This window comes from Balaenoptera physalus (genome assembly GCF_965194825.1).
Source record: "Balaenoptera physalus genome assembly, chromosome: 6".
NCBI classification, from domain to species: domain Eukaryota; kingdom Metazoa; phylum Chordata; class Mammalia; order Artiodactyla; family Balaenopteridae; genus Balaenoptera; species Balaenoptera physalus.
Genome location: NC_138885.1, coordinates 135,785,777 through 135,809,724, shown reverse-complemented (window position 1 = coordinate 135,809,724; position 23,948 = coordinate 135,785,777). Strand labels below are relative to the sequence as shown.

The window sequence follows — 23,948 nt, the reverse complement described above, 5'->3', positions numbered from 1 at the left end:
TGAGTGAGCTGGGACCCTGCGGTCACCCTTGACTGCTTACGCCACAGACCATCCAGACTGCAGGTGGACAAATCCTAACGGGTCTGGGTCCAAGGCCACCGCAGAGCGGCTCACGAACAGGTCAACTGCCCACAACGTCGTCATGCACGGGGCGTGTGGGTGCAGGCGCTAAGCACAGGTCAGGATGCCGTAATGGCGGTGATTTCCTGTAAAGACGAGCACTTCCTCTCCTCTGCCCACCCTGGGCCCTTGCTGGGCTGGATGCCCACATCCTCACCATCCTGTACCCCACCAAGAAGGCTCACTGACTGCCACCTTCTCTCCTTCACGCTCCTCGAACCTTCTTTGCAAGGGCAGGATGCCGGAAGTAACTGCTAGAATAACACAGCAAAGTGTGAGAGCTAATCAGCCGACCAAGGGGATCAGATGGAATCGTACAAAATACTTGATTAATTCAAAAGAAGGCAACTTCTGAAACCAGCTCTGAGCTCAGGAGAGTCAAGCTCAAGGGTCTTCTGCTTGACAGATCCAATTTGGCCCCCGGGTCTGGCTCCCAAATCCACTGCATCTGGTCTCACGCACCCAGCTCACATCTGGGTCTTCAGCAAGGACTTTCTACTCTCAGCTAACCAGTCTCCTTCTTGTCCTGAGGAGACGACATGAAGGAGCTGCAGCTCTCAGGCCAGCGGGGTGACCCGCGCTGGCCTCACTCCCAGCTTGCTAAATAAGCCCCTGGGCGGGTGGGGCTTTGGATTCTGGCGTTCCCTCCGCCCAGAGGACTCTCCTCTCCACTGGGCCACAGCCGGCTGGCCTCCAAGGACAGGAGATTTCCAGACACTCTTGGCCACGTGCATCCTTTTTCACTCTCGATGTGGCAGTCATAGCCCGTTAGATAAAGACAGCTCACTCACAACCATGTCGCACACCATCTGCCATTTGTTGGCACGTGCATTTAGTATGTGTAAACTTATATATTTTTTCAGATGTGCATGTCACACCAGCCTAACTAGATATTCTGGAACATCTGTAGATGGCCTACAATTGAGATGGTTCTATCTCATCCTCCTTGGCAGAGCCCCAGGGAGCCCCGGACCGATGTTCTGAGTCATGAGGATGATTTTAGCATTTCAAGTGTGGGTCTCCTCTCCACTTGGGAATACAAAGATTCCTGAAAATTTCAAATAACGAAGGAAAAGCTAACTCTCTAGCACTTGCTCTGCTGCAGGATCCATTCATTAGTTCTCCTGGACACAAGGCCTTTACGCCCTAGAACAAGTTAGTATGCAGAACAAATATTAATGAGATGAAAATAAAGAGGGTAATTTAACTGTTGGTGGAAAGGGAAGATTCAGTTGAACAGGCTATCAAGTTACCGTGAGAAGCTTGTTGCTGTTTTGCTCTGCAGTTTAAATAGTGTCTTTCCTGACTGTTCATCAGCAACAGATAAATATTGCCTAGAGAAATGAAGCTCCAGAAATCCTATGTTCACCTACAGAGATATCCGTGCCCATAAAAGAAGGACCCCACTTTCTTTTTTGTAGTATTTCTTGTGAGAAAGACGAGAAGAACTATACACCAGACCCCAAAGCACTGGTTTCCTGGGGGCCTTTAGCATAGCTTTGTTCTGCATTGTCTCACCATAAACACAAACACTGCTTTTGTAATTTGCAAAACACCAAATAAGGGAGAAAAAACCCTAAAACCATAGCTTTCTCTTTAGTTTAAAGAAAGTTTAAAAGTAGTTTGAAAAAAGCCTTTGTTCTGAAATAGATAACGCACTCAGAATGTGAAAATTCAGGACATGTTTTTAAGTAGAGACCACGGAGGGAAAAATTAAGCTCTCAATGAGAGTTAGAGCCAATCTATGCTTGACTATTGTTTCCAATCTGTATTTTATGTATCAGGGTGACTGACGTTTGTCTGTTTTCTGAATGACAAGGGACATGTGTATTTGCCAGCCTTCCTGCAACCTAAGAAGTACGCAGAGCCCCATGGAAAGTGGTGCAGTTTTGGTTGGGGGAGGGATGGATTGGGAGTTCGGGATTAGCAGATGCAAACTATTATATATCGAATGGATATATTTAATATCCTGTGATAAACCATAATGGAAAAGAATATGAAAAAGAATATATGTATAACAATCACTTTTCTGTACAGCAGAAATTAACACAACATTGTAAATCGACTATATTTCAATAAAACAGAAGGAAGGAAGGAAAGGAAAGAAGGAAGGCAAGGCAAGGAAGAGAAAGGGAGGGAGGGAGGGAGAAAAGCCGTGCAGCAGCATGGAGTCATTGCAGCCCCACCGGATGCCACTAGATGGCAGCCTGCGTCGAGCGGAGTGGGACCGGCCCAGGGAGCCTTGGTCAGGCAGGGCACCCCTCACTGCCCCTAACAAAGAACAGATAAGTAACCCTGACGGTGAGTTTAATTTGACATAAAGCATAGTACTTTATCTCTGAAAATAATATGCAAAGAAACAGAATAGATGGAAGGGTTTTTAAACACTGTCGTTCCTGCTGCATGATGTGACCCAGGGCACGCCGTGGACCACACGTGCCCCAACACGCTGCAGCCCACGGCAGCACGGGACCCGGGACGAGCCACGGGACCTCGTGGACATCGTCTTCTTATCCGAGGAAGGGCGGCAGCACCACAGGTCTTGCAGCCTGTTAGCCTTCCTACTCTCATTTACTGAGCAATACTAAACGTTTTAGGTCAGTGTGAAAACTTTATAGTAACAGGCTTATGAAACATGCAAACCAGTATTTTATAATCACAACGGAGTGTATAAAAAGGCATCTTTTAAAACCTACGGGAGGCAGTCACTTCCAAAAAATTTCTGTGAACTTTAAATTATGGCAACTCTTCCTTTCAAAAACACTTAACGTAGCACGTTAAATATTTTATTAATTCCAACCTTCTAAAATCGTGTCTAAATGAGCATACTATTTAGGCTCACTGAAATATAACGTCTGGTGAGGTTTCAAACTCCAAGTTTTCCATATCACCATCCGGCTTGCCCACCTTCCTCGAGACAGAGTACAGCAGGCGGGCGTGGGAAGACCCTAGCAAAGGGGCCAGGGACAAAGGGACTTTTCCTCGTGGTGCCCCAAGCCCCAGATGGGAAATGGGATCACGGAAGCAGTGTCATCACGGGGTCCGTCTCGAGAAACCAACTGACAGTACTGACGCTGCTCAGAAAACACCCATTTTAAGGGTAATTTCCCTTCAGATACAAACAGCAGTGGAGGCTACCATTAGAATGGAAATTTCTGGTTTTAAATCCGATAATATTGACCTCATCCTGAGTGACTGGTCCTTGAACTCTTGTATTTATAATTCAAGACCTGTTTTTCCACCTGGTTCCTGCTTCCACCTCTTCACACGACACAAAACATGAGTCATTACAGTCTTTTGTTTTTCTAACTCAGATGGGGCTGAGATTCCTGTTCACCACCAATGCTTCTCTGAAAACACACTGGCACGTGAACCTGGGCGCCACGCAGGACACCCCTGACCGGTGCTTCCGTGACCCGGCAGGTTCACCGGGTTCTGAGGCCTGATGACACAGCTGCGTCGGCCCCTCCAGGCGACGCCCTCTGCCGGGCTCTCCTCCGGGCCTGGATTACCCAAACTCCCGAGTCCAGCTCCCTGGAAGTATCCTGCCTTCTTCCCTCGAGCCGGTGCTCTGAGTTCTATACTGTATTGCGCCCATTTGCTGGGGTCTGCCTCTCCAGCCTGTGGGTCTGTGAGGGGAGCAGGTGTGTTCCTTCACCACTGCAGCCCTGTGCCTAGAACGTTCGATAAACACTGGCTGAATGAACGGACCCCAACTTCCTCAAGAGGAAGATTCTGGAGAAGAAAATAGGGCTCACCTAAAGAATGTGAAAAATGAGATGAGGTCCAACAGCGTATGCCCTTCTGAGATGGGGCGGGCACCCTCTCTGCTCCCCACGAGGCTGGAGGACCCGGAGGGCGGGGCACACTTCGCGTCTTTGGATGCTGAGGTACCTTTATTTTCTCAAAGTGGGACAAGCTATCATTTCCCTCATTCTGGTTACTTTTGTTCTCGGACAGCGCTCCCCTCGCCCACCCCCTGGGGCACCAGCCTACATCCCACACCCAGAGCCTCCCAGGGCGGCCCCTGCCCCGGCTCGTACTTCCTCCCCAGAGAGGCCCCTGCCCCCTGCCTTCACCCATACCACCCCCTGGAACCATATTCCTGATGCATCACCAGGCGGGATCGTTCTCCCCGAGCCAAGTGGCAACACTCACAGCCCTGGAAAACTCGCCCAGGAGAAGCAGGTTATCAACCCAAATCTTTTCTTGTTTTTGTTTTTCAAGCATATCATTACTCGTCTTTGCAGGTGGAGTTCAGGAAGTCTACGTGCCTGGCCAGGTGTCCCTAGCCCGGAATGAGAGCTGTGACATCTTAACCTGGGTCTTGGAACTCCCTGCCCGCTTCCTGCTCTGCGTCCTTCTGAGAGGCCAGGCGGGGAGGGTCACTCACCCCGCGGGCCTCTCCCTGGGCACCGCCTGTCCCTGCAGCTCCTCCCTCCCAGGCAGGAGGACCAGGGGAGTCTGAGCACAAGCTTCCTGGCCTCTTTGCAATCAACAAGGCCAAATGCATCCACTTACACTGTTTGTCTCGCAAGCCCCAAATGCAAACTCCCAGCCCTTTCCAGGGGTGTGACTGTCCAGGCTCAGAAGACAGAAGCGGGGCAGATTCCGTGGAAGAGGACTGAGGTTTGGAAGCACAGAGGAGAGGGTTCACTCAGCTCCGTCCTCCAGACTCTCCGCAGAGGCCAGGAGTGCTGCCCACGCTCCATCCTTCAGAGGACCGGGAGCCACTATAACCGCGTGGAAGTGCCCTGCGCGGTACACAGGTGCCTCTGCCTCCTGAGGGCCACACCCAGAGGCGTCCTCAGCTCTGACGCCCCACACCCGCGTGAGGTGCCCGGATGCTGACCTCTGCTCACTAACCGCGCCACCCTGAGTCAGTCGACCTTTGTAAATGAGCAGCTGACTCAGGGGAGAAAGGAGGTGGAACCGATGACCTGTGTGTAATGAACTGAAAAATCAGCTCAGGCAAGTCCCTGAGAGTCTTGCAAACCCAGGGCTCTCAAGGGACCAAGGGACGGTGGGGAGGTCTTGCCGGGCCCCCCAGTTACCAAGAGACCCCCGCCTCTCGTCCTCAGGCCCCAGGGTCACGGGCACGATGCACGTTCACCTCTAGTGTGCACTAAACCCATTTTGTGGGAGTAAACTGTTGTCAGATTTAGGAAGCAGATGACAGAGGAATTCATATCTGGTTTCAGTCTCTTCCGTCCGGGGAACTAGACTGCGTTTCTATGCTGTGACTTCATCCTGATGCCGGAATAAACCCAAAGACGTCAGACCATCACGGGCTCACAGTTCCCTGCTTCGCTTGAGCTGCGCCAGGCAGGGAGCCCAGGAGGGGTCAGGCCTCGGCTTCTTCTGACCACCGTGAACTTTCATGTTCCCCAAAGTGGGTGCCAGAGAGCGAGCATTACGCCTGAGGACGAGGGCTCTCCACGTCGGATCTATCGTGGGAAAACGCCGACGACTTGCGTCGGAAACACGCAAGCAAGGGCCTGAAGGCGGAGGCAGGCAGGCAGGGCCACGCAGGCGGGGGCTGCTGACCTCGGAGCAGGGATCCCTCAGCTCACGAACGCTGAGCTTCAGTCCCGTCTGCCACGTGCAGAAGAAGCGACTCGCCAGGTTTTGAACAGTGAATGTACGTGATATGGAACAGCTGGATATCTTACTGCCCCTGCTTGACTGGTCCTGGCTGGAGCAGTAAGCAGTGAGCTTTGTGGGGTGTCCGTCACCCCACATTTCCTGCCCCACCTGAGCGCGGTCAGCAAGCGGCTTCTCCTATTCCCCTCACTGCTGGGGGGCGAGGGGGCAGCTTTCAATTCCACAGAGAAACAGGCTCTCTTGTTCTAATACTCACCTGCCTCATCTATCTTTTGTTTTCTTACCCTCGATGTGTAAATGGCGGAGAGAACATTTCTCTACTAGCAGGAAAGCATCAGGGCAAGCCCAGTGACGAATGGCTCTGCCCTTGGCCTTGGAGTCAGGGAGAGCAGGGCAGGCGTGGGGTGACTGAGGCCCCCGATTCAGCAATACAGGTTCAGTCTGCAAAAGGGATCCATCCCTTTGTTTGCGTCGTCAGAAGAAGCAGATGTCTGCATTTGGTGTGAAGACTCCTGGCTTTAAAAGGCTGCATCTAATTTAAAAAACAAATCAGCAGCACCCCGTGGGTGCACGTGTGCAAGTGGGCGACTCAGCCCCACGGCCTCTTCTCTGATGACCAGGAACACTTCCTGAATTTTAGACATCGATGCGTCTAACTGTGGTGTTGTGTAAGTGAGTTACAAACCACAGTCAAGCTCCAAGTTCAACTTTGCCCGTCTTCGCCTTCTTCTGCCCAGGGTCTATGAGGAGGGGTCCTGGCGCTCGGTGTGGCAGCCCAGGCCTTGTCCACTGAACGTCCTTCCCTGGTCATTGTGTCAGCCCCCCATCCCAAATGTCCCCCGGGCAGATGTGCCCTGCCAATCCCTTATGGTCGAGAGAACAATACAGTTGCCTCACACAAAGCATCAGATGCGGTGAAACTGTCTAAAATCCCAAAGACCATGGGGAAAACACACAATAATGAGACTTAAATGATGGAGACTAGGTAGCAGGACCCCTTGCTTTCGGAAGCAGAACTTGGGTCATCTCAGGCCGGGTGACAAACAGGAGAGCAGCTCTGTCGTTTGTTTCACAGGCACTGAACAGAGGACCAATGGGACAGTGGGGGATGGAACAGAGCTAGGGGTGCTGTGGCACTCGCAGGCCGATACTTTATCCTAAAAAACCGCTGGGCTCCAGTAACAGATAACGTTCCAAACAAAACGTTTAAAAGTGAACCCTTCACTCTAAAAGAATGGTACAAATGAACTTACTTACAAAACAGAAGTCGAGTCACAGATGCAGAAAACAAACTTATGGTTACCGGGGGGGAAAGCGGGGGGAGGAGGAGGAGGGATAAATTGGGAGATTGGGATTGACATATACACACTACTATATATAAAATAGATATCTAATAAGGACCTACTGTGTAGCACAGGGAACTCTTCTCAATACTCTGTAATGGCCTATATGGAAAAAGAATCTAAAAAAGAGTGGATACTGTATATGTATAACTGATTCACTTTGCTGTACATCTAAAACACAACACTGTAAATCAACTATACCCCAATTAAAAAAAAAATAAGTTAACTGGGACAAATACAAAAAAAGCCTTCAAATTTTTAAATCATAAAAACAACACATCCAGGCACATGGCTACATTTCTCCCGCACTGCGCAAAGTTCCCTCCTCCCAGTGAGACCCCCCATCTCTTAAGCGCTATCAGCAGCTTCCTAGACGGTCCTTGACAAACTGAGCAGTGCAATTCTGATCTCACTGAATAGTCATTTTCTAAATTTGGAAGCATCTTCCCCGATCCTGTTTTTGCTTAGACCTGAAATAAATCATGGAAAGCCTTCCTACTTTCTCCCGGTCCAGACGTTTGGAGGCGGAGGGGTCTTCTTACAGGACAGAGGAGTGAAGGGTCCAAGGGGAGGGGGAGGGAGGAAGGAAGGAAGTGGACAGCAGCGAGAGCGAGAGGCCCACTCACCACTGGGCTGGCCCGCGCCGAGCTGGCTCTCGAGGAGGTGCGCGAGCTGGACTTGAAGTGGCCGCCGTGCTCCGAGGGCTGCCCACCCAGCTGGCAGCGGGACACGCAGACAGAAACAAAGGAACAGGTCAGCGAAGATGCAAGGAGAACGGAGGCCACAAGACAAAGGCTCCGGTTAGCTGGGAGGTCAGCCAGGCGCAGCCCAGAAAGGAAGGAGAGGTTAGTGCGGCCGGTGGCCGGCCCTGGGAAAGGAGGCTGGGTCTTCCCAGCACATCCGACATGTGGCCACTCAGAACACAAAACTTAATCACACTATCAAAAGAACACAGAATTCTTGGTTAGTAGGAAGAAAGTAACACAGAGCATCTGTTCAGCTGGGGTGTGGAGGACACCTAGTTTCTGCGCAGAAAAGCCTCCACGATGTGGAAGAGACAGGTCTTGAGAACGTGAGCTGCCTGCCAGCACAGAAACTGAAGAGCGGGACAAGGTGGGGCTGGCTTTCAGGCAATGCAGAAGTTTGCTTCTCTACTATCTTTGCAAGTGAATACAAAATAAGATTCAGGGTTAACACAAAATCAGGCAAGGCTTTTTAAAGTGCCACAGGACCTTCTATCTGGGGGCCTGCGTGTACATCTGTCTGTCTACCCATCTACCTAAACTTTCTCTCTTCTAGTAAAGGAAAACACCAGCAACTCGTGTATCTGGAGGCTATGCCTTCTTAACTTTGATTTGTATTCACATTTGTTATAGCCCTAAATGCATGTTCAGTTTAACAACAATAACAACAACAAAATCTTACCTTCCTATATGTGTACATATAACCCATATCCCCTCCCTCTTGCGTCTCCCTCCCACCCTCCCTATCCCACCCTTCTAGGTGGTCACAAAGCACCGAGCTGATCTCCCTGTGCTATGCGGCTGCTTCCCACTAGCTATCTATTTTTCATTTGGTAGTGTCTATATGTTCATGCCACTCTCTCACTTCGTCCCAGCTTCCCCTTAAGCCTGCCCCGTGTCCTCAAGTCCATTCTCCACATCTGCGTCTTTATTCCTGTCCTGCCCCTAGGTTCATCAGAACCCTTCTTTTTTTTTTTTACATTCCATGCATATGCGTTAGCATATGGTATTTGTTTTTCTCTTTCTGACTTACTTCACTCTGTATGATAGACTCTAAGTCCATCCACCTCACTACAAGTCACTTTGCTATACAGCAGAATCTAACACAACATTGTAAAGCAATTATACTCCAATAAAGATGTTAAAAGAAAAGTATGTACGTATCTGAAAAAAATCATAAAATAAAAGCACTTCATGAGACCTTAAAAAAAAAAAATCTTACCTTCCTCTTGAACAAGGCAGGGCGGGGGGGAGGGGGGAGGGGAGGTGGAACTTGAACACCGTTTAGGACCACAGACGCTGGCACACTGAGAAGCCGGTCTGAGAGGCCTGTGCTGGCTGTCCTCTCCCCGCCCCAGGCCCCCTGGAGACCCGCGGGCATCATTCCTACTGCAAATTATATGGGGCCACAAAACTTCAGGGGCGCTCGTGATCCTTATCGTAAATACCATCGTTTAGTTTGCCTGTTTTTCCACCAGAGTGGAATTCCCCAGGGCAGAGTCTGTGTCTATTTTGTTCCCTGCTGAATCCCCAGCGACCAGACGAGGCCTGGCACACAGTAGGTACTTGAGAAATACTTGTTGAATGAATTGTTTCAAGTTTAGGCTGTAAATAGCCTTGGTCAAGATGAGCAAATTCCCCAGACCCATCTTGCCTGGACTCATTCCTATGTTGGATAAATATTTATTGTGTATTTACACTTAGGTGCAAGACGCTATTTCAGATGCACAGATAATACAGCTGTACATACACTGTGTGGAAGAATCACTGCCATGTATGGCACATACAAGAAATCTACCAGCATTACTAGCCTCACCTTTTAGCTTTATTTTTCAAAATAAAGGAAAACACCTAACGTCAGCACTTTAAAGCAGAAGTATTTCGCCTTTGGGTTTGCTGATACAAGAGAGAGGAAAACTTCCCCCTGTAGACAAATCCTACTGTATCCTATGTCATTCGAGTCCTGGTTTACGGTGCTGAGATATGACAGATGGTTGTTAATACGGTTTATCTCTGACCCAAGTTTCCCCAACTCCTGAGTCTCAAATCATCCGATCTGACTTGATCATGTGGAAAAGAATAAGCGTAAAGTCTGTGTCACTGTGGTCCATGTGGCACCTTTGGAGTCGCCCATACTTTGGAGTCAGCGTGGCTAATGTGGACTGAAGTATGTTATTCAACAGCAAGATCTGAGTCCAGGGTCCATCTCTTATCGGCCATGAGACCTTGCGAAAGTTACATACCTTGTCATCTATGTCATGAAGTAGAGACACTGACCACACAGGTTCTGAGGATTATGCAAGAGAATACAAGCTGGGCTTTTCTCAAGCTGTCACTTTCTGCTAGAAACAACTTTCACGGCTCCTGGACCAGGTGGCATCGGTGGTGATGACCGCTTCCCAGAGGGTCAGAACTAAGAAGGTCACTTCACACACGGCCAAGAGTCCTTCCTACAACATGCACACAGCTTACTAATGGTAAGGAAGGTACAGAATAGAAAGGTTTTGAAGCAAAACCGTTCTACTTTCAAGAACTAGTCATTTAATCATTCAACTGTAATTGTAATTAGTCCTTTAATTGTAAACACATACTGTGTCTGAGGCTAATTTCTTGGGAGAATGGAGATGGGGACAAGTCTCTGAAAGTGGGCTCAGGACTGTCTTGGGCAGGCCTGGGGTCAGCGTGGAGTCGGCTCACAGTACTACAGGTCAGGACAGGAGGGACCCCCAAGGCGCAGTGTCCTCACATTTCTGTACGTGTATTTGTCAGCGGCCACAGCTCCTAGCTGCACAGAGAGCCTGGGGAGACAGCATTCCTGGGCGTGGGGAACTCCGCATCCCCCTGCAGGGCTATCCTGAGGGCTGGGGGTGGGGCGGAGATGGGAAAGGATGAGGGGTCAGTGAACCTTCCCTCCCACTAGGCCTGCTGATCTGTGGCTGGCACACAGCTCATGGCCCAGAGATCTCTTCTGAGGGATTTTACCCCGGGGTTCAATTTGTCCCATTTAATCCAGCAAACGCACGCTGTGCTGCTTCTGCAAGAGAGTGCAGTGTTAGGTGCAGAAAAAAAATGTCTTTTGATTCTCTTTTACTTCTTCGGCCTGGTGTGAGACCAGGGACGTGAGCCCTATTTTCGGCATTCTGCTGTCGGGACAAGAGGACCTTTTACTTCCTAACTCCCTAAAGCCATACCGCCCAGGCAGTTCCTACAGGAGGGTTTAAAGCACCAAATAACTGCTACACAAAAGAGCAATCAGCGATGCCTGTCACAGTGCCCCGAAGGTCAGGAATCGGCTACTTGAAAAAGTCCATCTGCAGAGGCAACATGTAAAGAGAATCTATGAGACGTACATCCCGCCAGACATCAGAAGTTCTGCTTTGGTGCTTGGGAAGACCCATTCTCTTAAAGAATTAGGCCGCTGCCTCTTACTGACAAAAGAAAATCATCTCGCTGCATTTTATCCGTCCTATAGGCCTGAGCTATTCCATCCATTAGGTATGGTTTATGAGCTTTTTAAGGGCCTACAAAAATATTTAAGAACTGGGAAAAAAGCTTAATACAGCGGGTTCCACTGCATTAAAATTTTATGCAATATAAAATTGTTCAATGCAAGTGTTCAATTAGATGTCAACAAAAACTCGTGTTACATAGAACTGACACATACACACCACTACGCATAAAAGAGATAAGTAATAAGGACCTACTGTATAGCACAGGGAACTCTGCTCAATACTCTGTAATGGCCTATATGGGAAAAGAATCTAAAAAAGAGTGGACATATGTATAACTGATTCACTTTGCTGTACACCTAAAACTAACACAACACTGTAAATCAACTATACCCCAATAAAAATTTTTAAAAACTCATGTAACATCAATTATTATAATTAATATTTATAAAAACTACATTCTGAAGAAAACCGTAGGCTACCCTGGCTTACTTCATAAGAATTCCTGAATATTCATGACTGGAGAAATACAATAAATCATAAAGCTGGATCATTTAGCCAATTAATTAAGTAGTCAATTACTTCCAAAAGCAAAATTATAAAAGCACTTTCAAGTATTTCTTAAGCCATCATAGTTCATGTGGGACGTGGATGCATCTTTCTAGGATTTGTGCAGGAGCCTCAGGATGGAGAAGCATCTGCCCCTGGGGAGGGCTGACTGGGTCCAATGCCCAGTTTCAGCTGGTCCTCAGGACAGGTCAGCCAGTTTCCTCACTTCCATTGGCTGATCCCATTTTGTCTACCTTTATCCTTCACTCATTCACTCGTCTTTTTCATTCAACAAGTATTTCTTGTACAACTACTGCACCTTTATTGAGAAACCCTATCACTTCAAATCCTTCAAAGAGGTGAAAAGACAACAAAATAAAAAAAGGAAATTCCTTATGGGTAATATTCTAGTCCTTAAATTTGCTCATCTTCCTCGATCATCCAGAGGTGAGAATAATTTGTGGCCTGTTGAATTCCCTTTTGACTCTTTGACTCCTTTTATTATTATAAGATCACTTCATCCCCTTGTTGCAGGGAAAGAGCAGATGAAACTCAATTAAGATGAATCTTTCTCCCTTTGACCTCAACATAAACTGATGAGTGAGGACATTAAACTAACCACCAAAGGCTATATGACTTACGTTATCCATGACCCTTATTACCATGGAAAACTGGGATGAGACAGTGTTTCCTCTCTATGACTCTGGTTAGTTATCTCCCAGGGCTGAAGCTGTGCTGAGAGAGTCACCCCAGGGTCATGCAGCAGAAAGCTCGGGAAACACGAAAGTGCCTTACAGCGTGGGAACCGCAGGCACTGCTCCGCCGAGCCCCACCGAGACTGCTCTCATCCGACACAGACGCCTGTGACGAAAACAGACTGTCAGGACAGGGCGCCTTTCCTCTCTCCATCGGCACCCAGGAAACACTGAAATGTAAGCTAAGGAAGAGTGACACATGCCAGGAACACGTCCTGAAAAACATCACGATGGAAGACATGCAAGAAAGGCTCAAAACCACCTCCACAGGCAAAGACTGTGCAGCAAAAAAACAGGGTCGTGCAAAAGTCCAAGACAGAGAAGTTTTAGTTGCTGTCAACCAACTGGCATGCAATGGAATCTCCAATAGATCCTTTAAATCTATGACTCTGAAAAATATTCCTTGCTAAGTAAAAACTTGTTAATCTAGATTTAATACGAGCAGATAGTTCAAATATCCTGAGTTTTCTCATGGCATCCTCACAGTTGATGCTTAGAAAGTTACTCCAATATGAAGTGACTGTGTAATAAAAATAGCATGTTGATTATAGCTCAATTATTTTAAAATTCTTTAAGAACTGCTAACTAGAGAACAAAACATTTCATTAACTTGAAAATCCTATGTAATTAATCACTGAGGGTAAATAGGAACTTACAATACCATGAATGGAACTTTAATTTTCCCTATTTCTCCTTGAGGACACAGCGGGTTTGCTGGACCAGTTATACATCTAATTCGTAAGTGTGCAATCTGATGGAAATTCAGAAAGTTATTAACAGTAAGAGTATAGCTACTCTGAATACTTAAGTTTCCTGCAGGGCATAAGTACCTAGTATTTAAAACTGGAAATTTCCAAGATAATATAACATAATGGATTAATATCTGTTAAGGTTACCAAAGCAATAAAAAGCTATCTTTCTTTTTGCCAATAGATTGAGCAAATGTTGCCAATACTTTATTCCTGCCTAACAATCCTATACAAACACGTGTCTTCCCCAGCTACTGTCAACTGTCGGGAGAAATAAACCCCAGATCTGGCCAAGGAGGGCTGCAAGTGTAAGCTCCACATAAAGGGGTAAATCACCCCCCAGAAGGGCTGCAAACAGGTAAGTCCAATGCACTCAGAGCAGGTGTTTGGTGGGGGAGGGGCGCGCATGCGCGCTGAGGGCGGGGGGGGGGTTAGTCGGAGGGTGGGGATGGGCGGAGGGGGCAGGAGCGGGCAAGGGGTTGTGGGAAGCACACGCACCCGGTAACTCCCAGCCGGCCGGGCAGCGCCGTACATATAGGAGGGCTGGAGGATGAAAGCAAATGGCAGGTTTTTAAACCCTTGAAAAAAACAGCAACAAATAATAGTGACAAGGTAATCATGATGCTTTTGGTGATCATGACAGCCAAGTTACTGTACGACTGTTAGAAGGAAAAGAAGTCCACAAAGGCACCATGCCTTCAATAACTCTGATAGATGGAAATCCACATTTACAAGAAAAATAAACATGAGGTGATTTTTAACTTTAAAAATAGTGAACTTCCCCAGAACCTCTGAAATATGTCTATTTTCTGGGCATCTCTTTTCAGGCATTCCTAGAAGAAGGGGTCGGGGAGCGAGACAGAATGGTGAAAACGTCAAGGACACCAGCAAGAGCCCAAACCCACGACTCAAAATCCCAGGTGAAGAAAGCACTTGGGGGTGTTAATACACAGACTTCCCCACAGAACAGTGCGGCAGGAATAGCCTGTTTGCTTCTATCAGAGGCTCCCAGCCAACAGCCTCCAAGATACAAAGGAGCTGTAGGGGCTTCAGCTGCCCAGGGCTGGCACGCCCCTGGCACAGGGGAACCCACACCCGAACAGAGACAGAGCCTGTGCGGGGTGTGCTGGAACACAAGGGCAGCTCGCTGGTGTGACGGAACACAAGGGCAGCTCGCTGGTGTGACCTGAGCCCCACCTCCGAATAGCATTATAACCTGTTTACCGGCAGAGGCCACGGAGAGCCCAGGGCAGGGGGCCCACGAGCTGGTCAGGGAACATGCAGGAACAGGGATGAATCACTCAGCAACGCAAGGGGCAGGACGATGCAGGGAGGTGGCAGTTCAACCTCCATAACGTGATGTGTTCTTGGAGCTCGGCCTCCGACCTCGTCCTACGAGAACAGGACTCCTATACCTGGAGCTAAAAAGGCCAAGCACCTCGGGGACGGCCTTGTACAAACAGGAAACACAGCGGAGAGCGAGTCAGAGAAATAACGCCGTTCTCCCCACTTTCCAAGACGGAGGAGTTAGATTATGCACAAAAGCCTTCCAAATTGCTTCCTGGATACATTTACAGGAGAAAAATGTTTTTTTAAAAAAACAAAGGAAACCCCAAATGGGGAACAATTGCTGGAAAAGGAGGAGAGACCCAAGAGACCAATTTTTTGGACTTGAGCTTTTGAAAATATACATTTAATAGAGCCTCCTTTTTCCTAAACTCCTTTTTAAAAAAAAATATAAGGTCTTAAATTATTTTTGATTTGCTTTAAAAGGATGAGAAAAGTCTTAGCCAGTTAGTCAAGCCAATTGAAACATCTACTAAGCTTTGCTCTTCGGACTTCACATGGAAGAGGTTGAAGCATCCACGTCCATTTAATCAGCAAGTCAAGTGACAGCAGAAGGAAAGAAGAGGGCAGAATGATGTGAAAAGGAGGAGGACAGACCCGGTTTCCATTCTGGGCAGACAGGGGTTTGGGAGCAAGGCCACGACTGAGAAGCCCGAAGTCGGAGCAGGAAAGTCCCTGTAATCAGAGAAAACGGGCCGGAGGGGAAAAAGGCTCACAGCTTCATTTCATCTCAAAGGCATCATCAATTCACACGAAATTGACTTCTGCAACAAGATCCGTAAAAGACATGCACTTGCGGGGAAGAGAGAATGAGGGGAAGGAAATAAAGACAGTCCAGTTAACTGACAAAACTATTACGTGGGACTAAATTAGGACTTGTGAGTCTACACACAGGCAAAAACAAGTTTCATTAATTTGAACTGACAGCAAGGTCAGTGGGGTTTTGAAGGTCTTTCTAATGCAGATTCTAATTTTTACAGTTTGGTGGGAAAAACTCAAAATCAGGAATTTGCAGAGATAGTAACCTCTATTCTATGTAATAAAATATTTCATTGGAGATGATCTCGGGCTTGGTTAGGTATTTACACAATGCACATGTGTTCAGGATTCATAGAAGACATGACAGATTCAGTGGTACATTTCTGAGACCAACAGTCTATACGAGATTTCTGGGGAATACTACTATATAAATTAGCCGTTTCCCCAAATAAAATGTTCTATCCACATTAAAGGACCCTTGAAGAGGAGGCTAGCTGCTTCAGATTTCCATGTCAGCAGTATTCTACTGATCACACAAACCCAGGGCAGCCCTTGAAGGGGATGAAGTAGTTCTGTTGAGGTAACTTGGTGGCACCCTAAGACATTTCCCCATCCTTTCGAGATCCCGTAACTTGTGCCAGTCGTTCCTATGCCTTGGATCAGGTGCACCAGAATGACCTGAGGGGCAGGTAAGTGGAATCCTGGGGTGGGCAGGGAGAAAGTTTCTAATATTTGAACACAAACCCTGAAACTTGTTCCAGTGGTTGGGAGAATGCCCTGGGTAGAAGCCATTTTGTCAATTAATTTTGGTGAATAATTCACATCCAAGTATTAGATAACTAACACCATGTTCTATTTTACAGAAAGTATCTAAGCTTGGAAGTAAAGTTTTCTGAATGACGAAGTGCTCTTTTCAACAGCAAAATCTCCCGCTGAATTAAGAAAATGCACACGATACACAAAAAACTCAAGGCGTCAAAACCCACCAATCCTTTGGTGCTTACAGTTGATCTTATATTCAGTCAGAATTAACATACTAGGGGAAGGAAGGGTTGGAGTATTTGTTATTATGAGGGGCAGCGGTGGGAGTTTGGGAAGAGGGAGGAGCTTCATCAATGTCTGGAGCGCCCCCTTCCGCCCTCCCCACGCAGCAGGAGTAGAAAGTTGGGGGCGGGGATGAGGCACGACAGGGGTGAGGACGAAGGAAGGACTAGGAGTTAGACTACTGTGGCTCTACCTGGTTAGTTTCTATTTATTCTTTCTTTTCCCCTATGTATTCTTTAAGATTCAGTTGACATTCTTTGTTATGACACTTCCTGGCAAAATCAGTTTCTGCACGAGTGTGAGGGGCGAGGGGGTCTGTCTTCTGTTTTAGAAGTAAATGCTTCCAGAGGACCTAACTCACCTGCTTGTCTCTGTGACTTTCCTACCTAAACTAGTTCCCTAATGTTTGCTGAGTGAATACAAATCTCACCTAGGTAGGATAAACAAGCCTTACCTATTAGGGCTCTTAAATAATTGAGAAATATCTGCCTATCAAGATTGGTGTATGTTCTTAAAGTATGGGAAGGAACGTTATTGTGTGGACGTTTGGATTTGATTTGATTTTCATTCCAAGTCTATTCCATCCTTGTGAAATTGCCCCAAGTATGCATGTACCCTGCAAAGTAATTCTGCTTTCAAGAATTCTCAAGGAAAGAATTTCAGGTCTTTCTTCTTTCCCTTTTGATTAATCCCAACTACCAGACAGCCACATACTTTCTTTCACTGTACCTAATTCAACACCACAATTTGTATTCAAACATTTGAATCTGAATTCAAATGCAAGAGAGTGGGCTAAATCCGAATTAAATATATCATGGTAATTACCACCCCAAAATGGACTTTAACAGTTATCCAAATGAAACTTCATAAAATAGACATTCAAAGAGAAAAGAGAGTGGAATTTACACACACAGGATTGCATGCTACAAAACCTGTAGTTTCTGCAGAGAGGATGTGAAAGATTTAAATGCAAACCAACCAAGGTGTCCTCTCTGGATGATGACAAAGTAGAGAATCTGCTGTCACCGCCGTAGCTGGAATTCTGAGCAGCAAAGAAGACAAGGTAAGTGATGAGCACTTCCTTACTCTCCCCAAAGCACCACCTGTCCCAGTCAAAAGGCAAATGTGGAATGACACAACCAAACCAGTATTAGTACTCCAGGAATGCCGAGGCAGCTAGAGAACTGATACCCTCTACTACAGCAGAAACTCTTAACCACTAGGGGTTCTAAGCTGTGTTTTACTTTTCAGTGTTAATATCTCAGTGAGGTCGTGTGATTTAACTATTATCATTATTTAATTATTTACATTTAAATTTAGCTATTATTATTTGTTATTCCTTACTAAATCTCATGATGGACCATCTATAACCTCTTAGTCTAGACTTTCCGTATGACATCTCTTCTTAGGTAACTAAAATTCCATTTATTGCACAATTTTCACTTTTTCCTCAGCCCAGACATCTGAGGGCTACAGCTCAGCCCTGAAGCTCCAGGGAGGAAACAGACATCATCAGTCTGGCCATCTTGTTCCTGCCCCCAGACTGGTACTTCCGACGTCTATGAAATATCTCATTCCCATCCAATTTTTCTCCAAACCCATCCTTACACTGTTCCTGGAGTTTTCTGCTCCTATATAAGATGCTACATTAGAAGTACGTTACTTGGTCCTTCAATCGTTATATTGGGGTGGCCAAAAAGTTTGTTTGGGTTTTTGTAACCCGAATGAACTTTTTGGCCAACCCGGTATTTCTCGATTATTTATTAAATCAATTTTATATCCAATTTCACTCTGTGGTGAACAGTTTTATAATCAAGTTCTTTTGTGTCTGATTTCTAGAGGCATTACTTACTCTTAACTAAATCATAAGGCACACTTCTACCGTTTCAACATAAAAATCAAAGATTAAAATATATGGATACATGTACAACGTAGAGCTTGATGCCACCTTGTATGGTCACAAACATGCTGGCAACTACATGTTTGGGATGTTCTAGAGAAGAATGTAATACTGGGTAGAAGTTGGACTAAAGAACTTCTAAAGTAACTTCCAACTCTGAACTATGATTCTTTGTGATCGATATGGTGAAACTACGCATGTAGGGTGAAAAGTTACTAACTAGTCAATTTAACCCCAACAAGCAGTGGGGAGCCGTCAGAGCTCCTGCCCTATAAAGCCAGCACTAAACAGCCCTCAGGGACGCTGCGCACAGGAAGCAAAACTGTCCACATCCTGTAAGAAGGGAACAGATGTTGCTTGCTTCTGTCCCCGGAGTGCTGTATCACCTTAAAGAAAAACATAACAGAGCTTGAGAAAGTCCAAAGGCTGTCAGTGCAAAAGGCAACATAAATAGGAAGACACAGCCTTTAAACTGGGAGGATTTTTTAGTTTGGAACGAGAAGAGCTTAGCTGAAACAGAAGCGTATGCAATCCTTAATAGGAACGAGAAGGTAAAACTGGACTAGCCAGTTTCAGAACGCTAAGAGGGTGTCCCGTTAAACCTTTGAAACCTGAAAATATAATTTAAACGTATATATGATATTGCTTAATATAATTAAGGCAAATGAAAAGAAATACTGTTTTATACAGCTAGTAAAATTTATCACTACAAGAAAATAAATGAAGCAAATGCAGGAACAGGAAGATTTTAGATAATGTAATGTATAAGAGATCTGCAGCAGGTCGGGAAACTGAATTAAAATGTATCTGGTTTAACCATCTGAAATCCCCAATGACCTCCTTGGTAAACCCTGAGACCTCCCCCACTTCTTCCTGAAGGCCCTGCTATCGGTTCATTTCTTCTTCTCTCCCACCCTGGACAGCGTCCCTCTGCTTCCTTCCCTGGAGCTATGACCACTGCGAGCATCAGTGTTCAGCAAAACACAGGCTCTAGGGCACGCGTCTTTGAAATTACAAATGAGAGGTGGACAACAGTGGAAATGTTGAATTTAAGTATATTTGCGGGTGGAATACACTTCATATGCACATTACACACATCCACCCAGGGCAATAAGATAATGAAGGAGCTAGTACTTAATTCGACCTTTTAATACCTAAGAGATTCCTTTCAATGTCGATCTCTTACCTTAACAGTTAGAATGTTAGAAGATGAACAGTCTAAGATTGCTAACCAACTGAAAAACATTAGCTTTCATTCTATCATGCACACACACACACACAGAGAACTACTATAACACAGAAAAGAACCAAAGAAGCTAAATTTAGCGATATTTTAAAAAAGCTTTGCAGCAGCCTGTTTGAATTTCGTGTCATGCAAATTTACTAACCCTGCCAGATCTTCTATTCAGGGGCTGTGATAATTCTCCATCGTAACCATTTGTCTGTTTCAGCGAAGAAAAGGAGAAAAACGGACATCAGTATACAAACGCAGACACAGGTACAGATCAGCAGGGAAGAATTAGCCGGGTATAAAGTGAGCTTCTGGAGTGCAGCGGATGGACACGGCCAGGGTAGCACACATCCCGGCAGGCCCCCCCCGCTGCCTCCACGCTCCTGATCTGCTCGACTACACCTCAGGAGAAACCAGCCCCGTCGGCGGATCACATCACCCTCTTAGTGTCACTGGTGACTAGGGGGCACTCACTCGGGGACGGGAGGAAATGCCAAGTCCCCATGGAGTGAGGCGCACGGGCCTGGGTGCACTTGCTTTCCTCGGCAGTTTTTGGTTCCAGTTTTGTGCTGGTGATGCGGGAATCCCAGCCTGTGAGGAGCCTGGATGCCAGGCAACGTGGGCTGATAAACCTCCACCTGAGTCAATTCGTCTTTGGTTCTTGGTTCAGCATGAAGTCCTTAAAAACCACGGCTCATTATGAAGCTGTATTCAGAAGATTCAGAGAGAGCGTCTACGCAATTTATAATTAAATGCAAACGTTCATCACGGAAAAAATGTCTATCGTGGCAGTATATCCTCTCTATCAGTTTTTCATTCATCCAGTCCTCCTACTTTATTTTTCAAAGTGAAATCTGAGCACATATTTCATGATTTCATAATTTGTTCTCCAGAAAAAAAGAGAATGACTAAGTTAAGCATATGCTTGTCTCCCTTCTCTTCCCAATTCCCAGCCAAAGCTCGGGCTCTAGAACTGCTCTCATTCATCTATAAGGAAATTTCTGCTGATTCAAGGTAAGAGCTGCCAAGTGTCAGGGACATAACCAGCTCCTGAGACAGAAAAAGGAGGAGCAGTCCCCACAACTGCTAAAAATGGAAGGAGATGCCAGGGGATCATGGACCTGAGTCCAGATTCCAAGTAGAAGCTTTGTCATATAACTTTAGGCAAGTTATTTAATCCACTGGAACCTCTACCTCCTTGGCTGTGAAAACGTGCATGGTAATAAATACTTTACAAGGCCATTGTGAGGATTAAAGCTGATTAAAATGAGTGCCCAGATCAGTGCTGACTGTATGGGTAAGTGCTAGGTACTGAGGAAGGACAGGATATGTTTCCTTGTTAAAAGTTTGGGGGAGGGGAGACGGTTCAGCACATATTATGCAGCTGTGATGTTGATGAAGAATAAATATATGGATTTCCAGGCAGATTATAAATCCAGATTCATGAAACCCTGACTATAAAACTGTGTACTTACTTGTGTTACAATTCAAAAGCAAGTCTATTCGAAGTTTCTAAATGAAAAAGAGTATGTAGAAATCCTTAAAAATTAAAATTTAAAACTATGAGTACATTAAAACATTTCTGAAATAAATTTGATAGTAAAAAACCTTTGGAGATTGGCAGGAATTTTATTCAGTCTAATTTCCTTTTTTTCTCTCTCTCGAGAAATAATCTTGCATGTCAAGGACTTGTATATTTCAGACCTCAGTCTTATTCCTTTGATATCTGTTTAGAAGCTAGTTTCTGGAAAAAATTAATATTGAAGGCTAACATCAATCAATTTTAGATGATTTTTACCTTGCTAATAAATAAGGAAGAAAAATGTATTGCATATATAAACCCTCTGGCTTTCCACTGTTGCTTATAAAATACATACTGCTGTAGATGGATTTTTCCTTTTTGATCTTCTCATTCTCTTATTTAGCCTGCAGCGTAGAGCAGAGGGTGGGTGAAGGTTGGGAGAGCAAATGCCCTCCTTCAGTTGTCCCTTTCTCTTCTGGCCCTCCACGAAAATGCAGGAAAGACCCTTCTTTTGAAGGCTTTGTGGAACATCCACACTTTTCTGTTGTAATGAAACTCTGTCATAGAGAACGTATCCCTACGACGTAGTCCCAAATCTGTTGACCTCACCAACAACATCTCTGTAGTGAGAAGTACTTTGACCTTCTTAAAGAACACACCAACTTTCTCCTCTTGGGTAGTTTTTCTGTGTTGAATTCAGATGGGTGGAGCTGTTTTTAGTGGCATAAGAGGGTAATAAGGAGAGTTGAAAATTACCTGTAACAACATTAGAATAAAAAGTCCACAGAAGGCATATATCACCTTCATCTTAAGTCAGGTCTCGGATGTTCACCTAGCTTTGTTTTACAGAATTTTTTTTCAACACTCCTCAGACCACCTGCATCCTGGTCACGGGGCGTGCTTCCCATCCTAGGACATCGGAATACCCAGAGGCCCGGGAATATGCATTTTAACAAGTTCCCCAGGTGAATCTTACATATAGTAACATTGAGAAGCACTGCTCCAAGAGAGAACAAAATAAAGACATTCACCAATCAGCATTGTCTAAAAGAGGATAAGCAAGATATAAGAATAAATGTCCCATCAAAACCAATTATTCTAATGGTAGCTTGTGATTAGTCAGAATGCTAACAGCTACATGCAGTGCTGTCAAAGTATAACCAACTTCATGCGTGACCATGCAAAAGGCAACTGTTATTATTTTAATGAATAGTTTTAGGTATTCTTCTACTGAGTCAAAAGACAGAGCACCTTCAAGGGCATTAGAGATGGGGAACAAAATAAGAAAGGCAAAATCACAGCTCTGAAGTGCAATCCCTGATGCACTCAATTTAGTTTTAAAGTGGAGGACAGCAGCCTCACCGGGAGACTCCGGGGACCAGCGTGCTGCGCCGATGTGTGGTCCTGTGAATTATCATCTTAAGGGTAAAAATATATTTTAAAAACCGGAGTTTGCTAGATATTTTTTCAGTGCAATGGAATGAATGAAGCACAAAATCCTTTTGGAAAAAGTCCTTCAAGCGAAGAAGTGGATAATCCGCTATAATAATTTCAGTGCTGAGTCACTGTAATGCTGAGTGTGATTAATGCTGGTGAGATTACATTTTTCTTCCTTTCAGTGTAATTTAAGTTTACAGGGTTTTCAGAAAGCATAAGGCGTACAAACTCTTCTAGATGGATGTAAGAAGGGAAATTCTGAATTTAAATCTAAAGGCTTCGTTTTTGTTACCGGATTTGGGGTCTTTCTCAAAGAGCACTTTCTGGCCAAAGAGCCACCTGGGACATTTAATTTGAAAGGATACAGATTAGAAAATAATAAATTTTTCATTAGATAAAATGACTTTAAATTCAATCTCTTAAAGGAAATGTAGAGGCTTGGGAATTCTTGATCTGATTTGAGTTCCCTGAAGAAGACACCATCTTTCCCATCTGGTGTCTGCAGCTGCTACCCCAGAGCCTGGCAGACAACGGTGCTCACAGGCCGCCGGGAGAGGGAGATAGATGGTCAAGCACCCACACCTGGGTTCCAGACCCGCCCATGAGGGTCAGAGCTGTACCCAGGAGGCTCCGGGAAGAAGAGAGCTCGCTGTGGTGTGTGCACCTGCCCTCCGGCTCTCAGTCCCCAGGTAAGAACAGTTGCGTGGCATGTGTGTCTTTTCAAACAAAGGTGTACAAAGGCTCATGAGATTAGTGGAAACGCCACAGGTTATTATCTCCCGCGCAACACTATTAGGATCAGGTCACACGTCTGCTCAACCGTCTCACCCAAGCGTAGGGACCCCCGTACTCCAAGTCAGGCTGCGACTGTCAGAGGAGGGATGGAAGAGAAAAACAACAGAAAAGAGTTGCCCAAAATCAATTAAAAAGCTACGTAAGGCATAACAGAAACATAAAACAAAAAACAGGCAGTCTTGAAAATCTTAATGAAATTAAGTTTTTTTCATGACTTCTAGGATCTCGTGTGGATTTACAAATGCAATTACGTTAGCATCACCATAAAGTCCATTAGCGTTAAATAAAACTTCCACGGCAGATGTTGCTCTAATTCATGGAATCTGAAGCAGTCTGAGCAATCCTTTCTCCTCCTCTACCTGAAACATTCTATTTACATTAGGCAAAAGGTCATCAGATGTGTCACTCTCAATTTTTAAGTAAAGAAAATTAAGTACTTATGGTATCTAAATCTAGGTTTTCTGAGAATTCCATACAAAGGCTAGAAAAAAAATTTCCTCCATTTTTAAGGGTTTATCATCACTGTCAGTGGAGTGAAGAGGGCCTGTATTTTGAGAAAGTCAAGAGATAAAAGATAGGGTCTTTGAACTTTGCAAACAAA

The 23,948-nt window shown here is 45.6% G+C and overlaps 1 protein-coding gene across 50 annotated transcripts in view; it reads right to left on the bottom strand.

The window, feature by feature from the left end:
- LRRFIP1 (LRR binding FLII interacting protein 1) overlaps nucleotides 1-23,948 on the bottom strand; it is a 146,207-nt gene that overhangs the window by 28,676 nt on the left and 93,583 nt on the right. For 13 of the 50 annotated variants that reach the window (XM_082465589.1, XM_082465551.1, XM_082465553.1 and 10 more), the window contains 7 exons: nucleotides 23,381-23,419; nucleotides 19,751-19,804; nucleotides 17,442-17,504; nucleotides 15,257-15,334; nucleotides 13,811-13,855; nucleotides 12,604-12,669; nucleotides 7,694-7,783 (listed from right to left, as the gene is read on the bottom strand). The exons of 11 other annotated variants lie outside the window; for them this stretch is intronic. In XM_082465589.1, the coding sequence (XP_082321715.1) occupies nucleotides 7,694-7,783; nucleotides 12,604-12,669; nucleotides 13,811-13,855; nucleotides 15,257-15,334; nucleotides 17,442-17,504; nucleotides 19,751-19,804; nucleotides 23,381-23,419 (435 nt within the window). The remainder of the gene's footprint in view (nucleotides 1-7,693; nucleotides 7,784-12,603; nucleotides 12,670-13,810; nucleotides 13,856-15,256; nucleotides 15,335-17,441; nucleotides 17,505-19,750; nucleotides 19,805-23,380; nucleotides 23,420-23,948) is intronic. 26 more of the 50 variants (XM_082465584.1, XM_082465600.1, XM_082465592.1 and 23 more) reach the window with 18 other exon arrangements.